The following is a 12,733-nucleotide window of genomic DNA, read 5'->3' on the forward strand; positions in this document are numbered from 1 at the left end:
CTATCAATTCGATTTATATAAAAATATGTATAAGGACATGCACCTAGCATTTTTTAATTTAGAACTTTTGTGTAATTTTAAGTTGTGTTTGATTTATATATGCGTTTTACCCTAAATAATATTTGTGGTGAATGGGAAACCCACGTACAGCAGACAGCAGTGACTAGTGAGGCAGTAGTAACATATATGGTGACTGGCAGGCAGTGGCTGGTTACTTTCAAATCAGAGTGTGGACAGGTTTCATGATCCGCAGAATCCAGTAAAGACTAGCAAGTAAGGGGTAAGTGGGTAACCCCTTTTGATAGTGAAATTTACTGCCCACACTGGCCCCCTAAAATCACCTTTGCTTTTCCTTTTGCAGTTAACCATCACCCACGGGTTGCATTCGCTTCTCTCTCTTTTTCCTTCTTTCTTACCTCCCTATATTATACTATCACTCTTCTCTTCTAAAATTCAGTGCTCTCTTTCTCTCTTAAGACAATTATACACGCACAAATACAATCTCTACTCTTCTCTTTGCTATTTTAATCAGATCGATTATTCCTTTTGGACTGTTTTGGAACTTGGAACTTGGAAATTGGAACCTTAAATTTACTATTTCCTGCCTAGGATCCTTAGCTCGGAAAACAGAGCCTGTATTATGGTGTTTTTATTATATATTTATACTGATTGATGATCCATAATGTTATTTATTTTGGTCATCCGCTGCGAATCTGATCAAAATTATCATTTAACAATATATAATAATTCTATAATGAATTAAGCATTTGTGAACAGTTGTATTTATAATGAATCAAGCGCATGAACTGTCTTTTATCAAAAAGGGTAAGAACTTTGAACATTCATTTTTTGGGTCATTAACTTTGAACATTAAAACGGTATAATCATAAAAGGACTCTTTAGCCCAAAAACACTGGTTTAAACTTTAAAGTCCAAACTAAAAGTGCTTTAGACAAGTACGCAGGGTTGCACATGGACACGCCCCCACATTTCCGAAACAAAAATGAAACGTATTATAATAATTTTGTCGACCGAAAAGTAAAAAGCAATACATATACAAATAATATAATAATTATACGAGCCTTGAAGACGAGGTGTTTGATGCAATGTGCATCCAATAATTCCCACGTGAGACACCGGCGTACAAGCTGGAGCAGTATAAAAGTTTCATCATACGAGCAATTTCATTCTTGCCTACAGGATATACATGCAAACAATAATTGTGCTTTCTGTTCACAAGAAAAATTGCATCTTTCCAACAAGGGGTAGAGAAAAGAATAATCATAATAATAATATACATGCCTAGCCATTTTGATGAAGCAATTAAATATTGAAGACAGCCTAGCAGTAGCCCAACCATAAATGTAATGAGATATGGAGCGGAGAGAGATAAGAGATCGAGAGAAGAGGGGGTAGTGCAGGAGCTAATTACAATGAGAATGAGATTTACTTCTACTTTCCCCACCTTACCACCAAAAGTAACACAAATTAGAAGGTATACATATATAAAGACATCTAGATCGGACAAACACAAGCAAGACTCTCCAGGGGCCACAACTCGGCAAAGAGACCGATGCAACTCCGGCTACTAACCATTCCGAAATCTTAGATGCTTTCGGCTGGAACCTGATTCACAATGTCAAAGTTGCTCACAGGTTTGGGCCTCCACTCAGTCCTACCCCTCACAATTTCAGCACCATCTTCAAGTCGAAGCAAATGCTTGCACTCGAGTTGCCCCCTGTGAGCAAGATTGCCGACGTCGGCAGCAGACACAGCAGTGAGGGACTGCAGCACACTGTCCCTACCACACTCCCTCCTATACTCCAAAGTCATTGCAGACAGCTCATGACTCTCCAAGATTGGCTGCGGAGCACTCTGCAGCAAACAAAGTAAAATGGTTATGTTAAGAAACTTGCAATCCAGTGCATAACAAATAACAAAATTAAACATATCAATCTTGTTATCACCCAGAAAAAATCCACAAGCACTATAATAAGAGAATCCCAAGTGATTTACAGAAGATCAGATATCACACCCTGATCTTCAGTTCTTTATGATACTGCCCAGCATCGATTACAATTCAATTATACAACATTTTAATTTCAAGCCACACTACACGGTGTCCCTCACTGGCTCACAAATCTGTACCAACGAAATAAAGTGACTTAAACTTCCTAAACTTGTAAGAAGTAATGATACTTGACCTAATTTCCCTGACAAAAGTACCCATCCTTACTACATAGAAAGTTGACTATACACTTCACAGACACAACAGACTGAACGGTGGGGTCCTTCTGTGAAGGAAATTGGGCATCTTGAATATCACTACTCACCCTGCAAAGGGCCTTATTCTCGTCAGAGAAAGAGACCCACTCAAAAGGTTCCTCCTAGAAAATGATTTGGCCATCCACATTTACAATATTAGTAAGACTCTACACGAAATGTGCCCAGTAAAGAAAGAGAGAAAGAAAACAGGAACGAGAGATGAAACAAGAACAGGATACCTCCAGAATCCAGCCAATGTACTTCACATTGTTAACATGCTGATTGACATCTAGATCATTCCATCTAGGCTGAAACACAGATACAGTATGTAACTATTTGTGAAACAGCAGCCGAGGTAATTTGAGAAAGTGAAAGTAATGATATAAAACAACAAAAGATGGTTTTTCCCGTGTGGGAGGGTGGGTGGGGAAGGGAAACAAAAAAAGAGTTGACATACACTAAGACCCGTGCAAATGTAATCAGCGGTATTGTCATCAAGTTTAGATAGTTTTCTGTTATCCTCTTCCAGAATTGGAGTGGAATTCACAAAATAAGATGATATCTCCGCTCTGACTTCTTCTGGAATTTTAGATAGCCTCCTTGTTAGTTTATTCATCATGACCCAAACACTGTAGATCATCAAAACCAGAACAACTGATCAGAAAATGCTTACACATCATCACTTACTAGCTCCAAGGTCATGCGTGCGAACAAGATGAAGTCTTAAACTAAGATACAAATCAACCACAGAATTTCAAATGCAAAAGTGGTTCACACTCAGGAACATTTTTATTAAAACATGTCTGGCATCAGCAGCAGTAAGGGGGAGAAAAATTCCCGAAAATAATCACCTGGAGGCTCTCGTCAATATTTCACCAGTTTTGCAGTCACGCAGAAGCCAATCACGACGCATGCCATTCTTCCCAGATGCAGATACCCAAGTATCTACTTGAACAACATCACCCCTGAATCAAATAGAAAGGTCCACTCAATTTCAGATTATTGTACTCAACATTTGTAATGATCCTAATTAATTAATCAATCATGCTATGTGTATTGAAAAAATCAAGGCACCAATCAACCACTGGGTATAGAAATATGTATAAAATTATTATACAACTGTAAACAAGTTTGATTATTCGTCACAGGTTTGATTATTCTGGTGGCAAATTATTTAGTTGAAAAAAAACCTGTGAATCAATATGTACAAATATACACAAATACATAGTAGCTGATTCGGTAGATGATTTTTAGTGAACATGCAGCATTTTTGTTAATTGATCTACTTAACTTCAATCCATATCCACAAGGGAAATCAATTTAAAACTTCAAACATATAGTCCTCAAACAGAATAGATAATATACAACTAGTAAATCAAAAAAAGATGCAAAGAACACGGAATAACTTCTTTCAAAAGTCCACACCTTTTTTCAACATTTTAACGTGATTGAAACCATCTTAAGTCATCAAATTTAATCTTTGATTAGTGCTATTTTACATCTTAACCAGATCAACATAGATACCCTAAAAATTCAGATATATTAAGGGTGCATATAGGGTGTCTTACCATGTAGGATAACGATCAACCACAACCTGCATCCGTGTGACTACCCATATCAAGTTCTTTTTGCACATTTCTGGTGTGGAACCAAAGCCATCACCAAGAAGTCCAGCAGTCTTGACATGATTAAGTGCAGTTTCCTGTCATTAAACAAATAGTTAACATAACCTTGTGTGAAAAATACTGTAAATTTCAAATTTGTGCAGTGCGCAAATTAAAATCCCTATCTATATATCATGTTTGTCGCCAAAGATTAAATGAAAAGTTATTTGTATGAAATGACCATACCTGCAGATGGTTCATTACTGTCTCTATAGATGCTGTTCGATCGGCACCAATTTCATATGATCTAATAGAAAAGTTTTGACGGAACACTAGACCATCTTGAACAATTCTTCCTATTCCAAAGGGATCAATAAGCATGTCAGATCGCCTTGGTTTCCAATCAAGCATCATCCACTGCTTTTCTGCTGCCAAGAAAATTGTAGTTATAGCAGCAAGAAGCATGCTCCAATCAGGTAACTGGTTAATAAAAGTCCTGGGGGGAGGGGAAGGCAAATCATCATCATGCTTCAAGCTTTCTACTGTGCTTCCATTAATCTTGGGTGGAGCTTGGGCATGAGCTTTAACTTGCAAGCCACCAGAAGATGCATGTTTAGATTTGAGCCCTTGAAGTTTAACAGAGCCACCAACAAGTTTGTTGCCATCTGCACCTGCATCTGGTGAGGGTGAAGGAACAGGGAAAATGGAAGCAGTAGCAGCAGTTGCCATAATGAATTCTACAGCTGCATGCAAAGTTGAGGCAAGTTAAAAATAAAATAATAAACTATAAAAAGCAAAGAGGGAAAAACTGAGTGGAGAAAAAGAGAAGAAATGGAGAATCCTATTTAAATTGGATCAACAGAAAACAGAGTGTTAACTCCAGACTCATGGAGGAAGAAATTTCTTCCTAAATAGAGTCCTGTATAATTATACAAACGTTTAATGCATTGTGGAGGAAGAAAAACTTTTCCTCCAGAAACATAAAAGGAATTTTTCCAGAAGATATCACGAAATTAATATCACACACGAAAGGGTAAATGAACGATGGAAAATACTACTACCTGTTAAAAGCAAAACTGTTTGTCGTAATATTAAAAGAACACGACAGTCATTAAAAAATATTCTGCCCAAACTAAACAATTTAAGAACAGAAAACAGGTCCAAAGGACTCTTTGCATTTTTCTTTTTCCATTTTTAACCTTCCTCTAATTGCTATATTTTATCTCATTTTCAATTACAGGTTAAGAAATTCAACCTGCACATTTAACCAGCTTATATTCAAGAGCTCGCAAAGAATTCATGTTTATTCCTCTCAAGTTAGTGACCGACAGAAGAAGTTCTTCGTTTTTCTTCTTTTGGAAAAAAAATGAAAAATGAAAAAACATAAAGCCAAATTCAAATAACCAATTGCATGAAACAAAGCTACAGAATCCATCTATTAAACTTCAACGACAAAATGGCACGTTTATGTTCATCAACCGAGATTCCACATTAAGAATCCAGAAAAACGAAGACATCACGAAATTATTCACACAGTATACTAACCAATAAAAAAAATCACACGAACGATAATAAATTCAAACCGTTGGGGAGTTCGACGCAGATCTGGCTTTGAATCTAGAGAACACCGCAAACCGAGAAGATTAAAAAACTAAGCCAAAACCGAAAGCAGCAAAAGAGAAAATCAAAGACATTACAATCGACAGCTAAAATCACATCCCTAACGGATCGAAACTCACAAAAAAAGCAATGCATCCAGCTCTCATTAATTTTATTTTTCTTCTTAAACGAAAAAAAAAGCGAAATAACCAGAAATGCAGAAATCGTGAGTGTTCTAGTTCGTGTGTGTTCATTTCATGAGCTCGATCTTTCACAGTTAATGAAAACGAGAATCAAATCAGGAGAAGAAAGAAAAAGAGAAGAAAAACAAAAGGAAAGATAGAAGTGTGAAGAATAGAGCGAGTGCAGTTTCTCGGGAAACGAGACGAAACGTGTGGCGTGCAGATCAGAAGAGAGTGTGTGCGAACACATGAAGAGATTGCCGTACCTGAGTATAGCCGTCAGAGAGACACACGAGAAGAGGAACAGTAGAAGAAGAGGAAGAAGAGTAAGCAGAAGACGACGACGAGGGAAAGAGAAACTGAGAAAGCGAAGAGTAGCGCAAAGCCGCTCAACAAACGAGAACAACAAACAAAAGCAAAAGCCTGGAATAAAACAAGGGCTATTCCGTCATTTCGAAGCTCCTTTTCCTTTGCTGAGTTGTTATTCACAATTTTTTGAAATTAAAATCGAGGTTTCGTTTACACGAAAAGAAGATAAATAAATAACATAACAGTTAGTCAGTTAATAATCATCAACTCAGTACAATTTAAATGCATGAACCATGAAGTATAGACAAATGTAATGTGAATTTTGATTATTTTGTGGTTGGGGAAATTGTATGGTGGACAGGTTATATATACTGCTAACGTGTAACGTGCCCCTCCCGCCTCCACTTTAAAGTTTCCAGCATTAGTGTTCTTATGTTTACCACATTGCCCCTAAGAGTAGTATTTTAATAAGAGTAGTACAATCAAAATTGAAATGTAATATTACTAAATAATTTATTTTATTTATGCTTTTCTTCGTTTAAACTATACTATTAAATTATGAATAATGGTGAAATTAGTTTCTAAAAAATTATTCATTTTTTAAATTGATTTTTAAAATATTTTTTAATTAAATTTGTCTTTTAAAAATTTTAAATTAGTTATATTAGTTTTTTCGTCACTTTATTTGTTGATAGTGTTAAAATTTACTAATGTGACATCTTAAGTGACATTCTAATACACACATAAAAGTCTTAATTGACTATTAACATGATTAGTTTATGAAATTAAATAAAATCAATTCAAAAATTTTATCTAATTTTATAAATTTATTATGTTAATAGTCAATTAAAATTTTTAAGTGTGTGTTGAAGTGTTATTTAATATTTTATGTTAGCAAATTTTAACACCATCAACAAATAAAGTAATAGAATAACTAACTTGAATAATTTAAATTTTTAAAAAAATAAATTTAACCAAAAAATTTTCGAAAACCAATTTAAGGAATTAACAATTTTTTAGAAACTCATTTGGCTATTTATTTATTAAATCATATTATACGTGTTAATTTTAATAACTTTTTAGTCACTTAAACTAATATTATTTTTTATATGTTAAATTCTTTAATAATTATATAATTCATATCAAATTACTTTTTCATTGAATATTCATTTAAACCAATTTGCAAATACCCATATTTAAAACCACTTTTTTTCTTGCCATATCTAGTAACACTTTAAAAGTCAATAAGATTATACCTCTTGTTTAGGACGGGTACCTTGTTAAAATTTTAATTAGTTAAGAGCAGTAATATTTATATTATTATATAATATATATTAGTAAATAAAATGTATCTATTAATCCGATGAAATAGTAGTAAATGTGGAATTAATTAATATAGTAAATAATATGATGTTATCTTACTAGGTGCTTTAACAATATTAAGAAAATTATCCCATATTTAGTTCTTGAAATTTAAGAAGCATTGAACTTGTAACCAACACTTGTCTTTTTGGTTAAGACGTTATGTGACCTTTGGTCTCCTAAATTCAAGACTAATTTTTCTTCTTAGAAAGGAGGACTTGGGATAAACCTCGACGTGATGAGGGTAAATTCAGTACTAAAACATGTTTCGGGGTAGAGGAGAGAAAGAATAATAAATGGTTTTAAAGGTGAAATAGAATTTATTTTATTTTTTAAAATCCCTCTCATTGTTTTTCTTTTCTTTACTTTTGTTCCCCTATGATTTTACCTTTTGGTTAGGCATGCAGCAACCTCATCTAAGACTTCAAAGAAACCTATTTTATAATGCAACCTACATGTTGGCAGAGCAATCTGTTTTGTCTATTACATATATAATATATAATATAGGAAGAATTTCAGATAAAAAATATATTTTAATAATTTTAATAATTAATCTGAATTATATATATATATATATTATAATTAAAATTAATAGCTAAAATATTAAAATATTAGTATATTTATAATATTTCAAAAACAATTTATAATATATAATATGTAATAAAGATATATACGGTATTTTTTAAGATGTCTCTATTTTTGATAACATGTGTAACAACACATTTAGAAGCCGCTAAGAGAGGTATTACCTCCTCCGATTTGATAACAAGTAAGGATGGCAACATGCATTTTATCTGTGAATATTTAGTCTGACTCTATTTAATTGGATAGAATTGTTAATTTAATCTATTGTAATTAAAATAAGGTATAAAATTTTTGTAAAGGTCGAATAGAGTACAGGTTGAACTTTGATTCTATTTGACTAATCTATATATATATATATATATATATATATATATATATATATATATATTTTAAATGAATATTAAATTAAAATTTTTTTATTAAATATAAAAAATTTTTAATTATTAAAAAAAATTATTAACTAATAATTTAATATTTTTTAATATAAAAATTAATTTTATTTTAAATTATTATTAAATTATATAATAATATTATATTTTTTTGCAACTTACAAATAAAATCGGGTACTTATGAATTAAAAATAGACAAAATTATTGTTAGAATATTTTTTAATCCACAAATAAAATAAAATAAAATATATATTAAAAATTCAACCCACTAATATAATTAGAATTGGTTCTAAATCCTATTTTACCTATCCATTACCGCCGCTAATAAGAAGACGTTTTGTAGGGTTAAGGCTAGACTCTAGAAGATTGTATGGACTAGGAAAAAAATTATTAAAAGATATTAATCCGTTGGCTGGCTCCGTTGTGCAATTTTTTTTCCCCTGTGGTCCCATTCAGATTAGGCATCATACGTGTAAAATTTTCCTCAAGAAGACCAATTTTCTCTTATTGTCAAACTGTGATACGAAAAGCAAAGTCGTTGTCTCCTTTTCTATCTTTAGGGTTGGACGAATCAAAAGTATGTTAATAAATCCGCATCTTGTTTCCATATTGTTATTATTATTATTATTATTATTATTATTATTATTATTATTATTATTATTATTATTATTATGGAAAAGATAGACATCAAAATTTAAACGTCTTCTTCTCTTATTTCAACATATTGAATAAAGGAATTATAATGAGATTATATATTCAATTAATTTGTTAAAGTGGCTTAACTTATTAAATTTAGTTCATCATCAGTAGGAGCTGGAGTTAAACATGAAAGTTTTAATTTCTCAAAAGAGAATACTATGGGACCTTTTTATTTTTGAGGAAACAAATATGTGAAATAACAGGATATATTGTTAACATCTAATAAGCACAACTATTAAATGCCGCATAAGTAATATCAACATGCATGTTATGCACCGGTATATATAGCACATGCTAAAAAATATCATAAATCATTGTCTAAATTAATATCAATATAATATATAGATTCTTCGGACCTTCATGGCTTCATGTGTATCTCAAAATTTGCATATGCAGAATGCAGTTATTAATAATAAATAACAGGATATAGTGGATACTTATTCTCTATTCTGTATATCATGTCCGTGTTCCTTTCGTACATAACAATGGTAAATAGCTATGAACGGGTCCCTCAACAAGTTAACATGCACTACTAAATCTACCAAATAAAACTAATCCGGTAGATTGCCACCGTCGGTCTTTTATGAGCACCATATACCAAATTTCGGGTAGACAATAACATTCTTTTAATTAAAAATAAGAGAATATAAATGTGGATGCAGCGTTTAGCTAGTTTATTTTGAAACAGGTCTATTTTAATTTGCGCAAGATTTTTATAGTTATTTTCAGTTTTTTTTTTCCTTTTAAGAATAACAAAAAACAACTCTGCCTATGCTACACTTGTGGTAAAGTTAGGTCGTTGTCTGGAAGCAACGCACTGTATGACTCGCGTACAGTGTCAAATGAGTAAGAGGCACTGCATCGGTACCCGGTAGTGTTAAATGAGCAAGGGTTCTGCGTTTTTGTGAACAGACGAGGGTAAATAAGTTAGTTCATAAAGAAAAAGGTAAAGGTAAAGGTCGGAGCCACAGAGAGTTGAGATTTGAAAAATGGAACATAGACACTCTAATAGGAAAATCCATAGAGATGGTGAATACCATAACAAGGAGGAAGATTAACATTATATGTCTATAAGAAACAAAATGAATTGGCACGAAGGCTAAGAAGTTGCACTACAAAAAAAACACCCATTCAGGTACACTTGAAAAGTGTAGCCAAAAGTGAAAAAAAATGATGTCTTAGACTACGGCTACGCTTTCTGGGCTACGGCTACGCTTTTTGGGGTGATTCATATTCGCCCGTTGCCTATTCTCAAAGGCTATGCTTTTCTGCACCAAGGGCTACGCTTTTGGCGTTTGGGAATAGGGTACGCTTTTCAAGTGATGCTATACAGGACCAAAGGCTACGCTTTTCAGCTTCCATTTTCGCTAGAATAAGCTACGTTTTTCAACGCTACTGCATCACCTGTAAAGCATAGCCACATTGTATACCATGGCTACTTTTTATAAGTGTAGCCTTAGGTCCCTCGTTTTTTTTTTTTTTGTATACTATAGTTACTGTATATAAGTGTAGCCTTAGGTTTCATTTTTTTTGTATACTATAGCTATTGTATATAAGTGTAGATTGTATATAAGTGTAGTCTTAGGTCTCGTTTTTTTTTCTATGTATATATATATAATTTTCTAATAATTATTAATACAACATAATAGTTAATAATATTGTTACATGTATAATAATTCTGTATTTTTATTTAAATGAGTTAAATATTATAAAATAAAAATAAATACATAATTATACTAAATAATTTTTTTAAATAATATCAAAATAACCATAATATCACTTAGAATTTATTACTAATAATATCAAAGCTGACACTTCTGTTTTTGGCTGTGAAAGTAGAGAATTCAAAATAAATATACAAATATACAAGCGAAACAAATTTACTGCACATGACAAGTATTTACAATTTCTTTTGAATTTCGGAGATAAGTCATCACAGTTTAAAGACCAACATCACCAAATGTATCTGCACTACTACTTCCAAATGATATATCAGCAGCATTGCGCTCCTTCTTTGCCTTCCGAATATGCAAAGCTTCAAGATGGCTATGAAGTATTGTATTCTGAAGGAGGTTGATGACATCAATCACACAAGTAATTTGAAAGAAACCAATGCAATAAAATATAAAGAATAAAAATAGTTCACACTATAATTGGATACCTCAGAGTTCAAACTTTGGTATATAAAAAAGGTGAAGAATAAGAATAGGATGTAAGTATTATTGTGAATAAAGTAGTGGAAGAATGACGTAGTGGATGTCAAGAGGGTGGGTGATTGGATCATCTCTATCAAACTTGTGGTGGAAGGAGATACTTTTCATGTGATTAGCACCTATGCACCGCAAATGGGTTCATACGAGCAACACAAGATAAGGTTTTAGGAGAATCTCGAAAGTTTGGTTCAAGACATACCTTTGGGAGATAAGATTTTCTTAGGAGGGGATTTAAATGGCCATGTTAGAAGAGAAGTGACTGAGTATGAAAGTACTCACAAAGGCCATGGTTTCAAGGTGGTCAATACTGAGGGTAAAACTATTTTGGACTTTTCTTCATCCTCTGACCTTCTCAACGCAAATACATATTTTAAAAAGAGAGACTAACATCTTATAACCTATAGGAGTGGCATGACAAGCTCTCAAATCGACTTTTTCTTGTTGAGGATAGTCGACCAAAAATTTTGCATTAATTGTAAATTTTTTTTTGGGAGAGAAGAGTTTAACAACACAATATATATAGGATGCTCGTTATGGATTTTCGTGTTGAGCAAAGATTGAGGAAAATAAATCATACGAAAAATCTAAGGACGAGGTGGTGGTAGATGAAAGGTGAGGAACAAAGAAACTTCTTAAGACGGGTAGGAGAAGAGGCAAAGTGGGAAGGAAATGGAAGCGCCGAGGAGATGTGGAGGAAAATGACAGAAGTTATTAGAAGAACAGTAAAAGAAAGTTTTGGTGAATCTAGAGGAATAGTATAAGACCAGAATTTTTGAAAAATCTTATTATGAGTCAATTTTAATTTATTTATCTATTAAAACTTTAATTTCAAAAATTACTTTATTAAAGGTAATTGAATCAAGTTTGGATAACCTGAGTTTGAATTAAATTAAATTAATTTTTTTTATCTAATTTTACAATTATTGAATAATTTTTTATATTTAAATTATAAATTTTAGTAGTTGTGAAATAATAAAAATTTTATATGATTTGATTTAAATAATTGAGATTTTGGAATTTAATACTTTAATTTTTATGAATAAAAAAATTAATTATATTATCTCTAATTCTTGGATTAAAGTATTTATTTGAAAATAATTTGTAAATTAATGAACAAATAGTATTTTTATATATAATTATTGTTGGATTAAAATTAGTTTTCAATTACTATATTATCCCTTTTTTATTTGAAATTACCAACCTATTCTTATCCCTTTTTCTTAAATTAAAACCCTAATTCCCAAAATCAACCCACACTGACCCTAACCCTAACACGCACAAACTCTCACCCACTCTTTTCTTAAGCAGCCGCCACCCACCCCTTTCCCACACTCTCCCACAGAAAACAGAAAAGAGAAAGAGAGGGAGAACTTAAGTAGAGCGAAGAAGAAGAAGAGAGAAAGGGAAGGGGACTGGCCGCTGCCGTTGCGCCGCGCCTCACAGTTGGAGAGAGAGAGAGAGAGAGAGAGAGAGAGAGAAGCAGATGAGGGAAGAGCCGTTTGCTGCCATCGCCGACACTCCGCCGC

General features: G+C 32.6%; 1 protein-coding gene across 1 annotated transcript; it reads right to left on the reverse strand.

Annotated features, from left to right (window-relative positions):
• Positions 1-884: 884 nt before the first annotated feature.
• Positions 885-6,099, reverse strand: LOC130940385 (palmitoyl-acyl carrier protein thioesterase, chloroplastic-like). The gene is made up of 7 exons (XM_057868507.1): positions 5,917-6,099; positions 4,116-4,612; positions 3,834-3,967; positions 3,117-3,230; positions 2,723-2,894; positions 2,505-2,573; positions 885-1,875 (listed from the first exon to the last, which is right to left on the reverse strand). Exons 2-7 carry the CDS (start codon positions 4,596-4,598, stop codon positions 1,606-1,608), a joined length of 1,242 nt encoding a protein of 413 aa, XP_057724490.1. The 5' UTR covers positions 4,599-4,612; positions 5,917-6,099; the 3' UTR covers positions 885-1,605.
• Between the last annotated feature and the right edge of the window lie 6,634 nt (positions 6,100-12,733).

This window comes from Arachis stenosperma, chromosome 1, assembly GCF_014773155.1.
Source record: "Arachis stenosperma cultivar V10309 chromosome 1, arast.V10309.gnm1.PFL2, whole genome shotgun sequence".
Classification (NCBI taxonomy): Eukaryota; Viridiplantae; Streptophyta; class Magnoliopsida; order Fabales; family Fabaceae; genus Arachis; species Arachis stenosperma.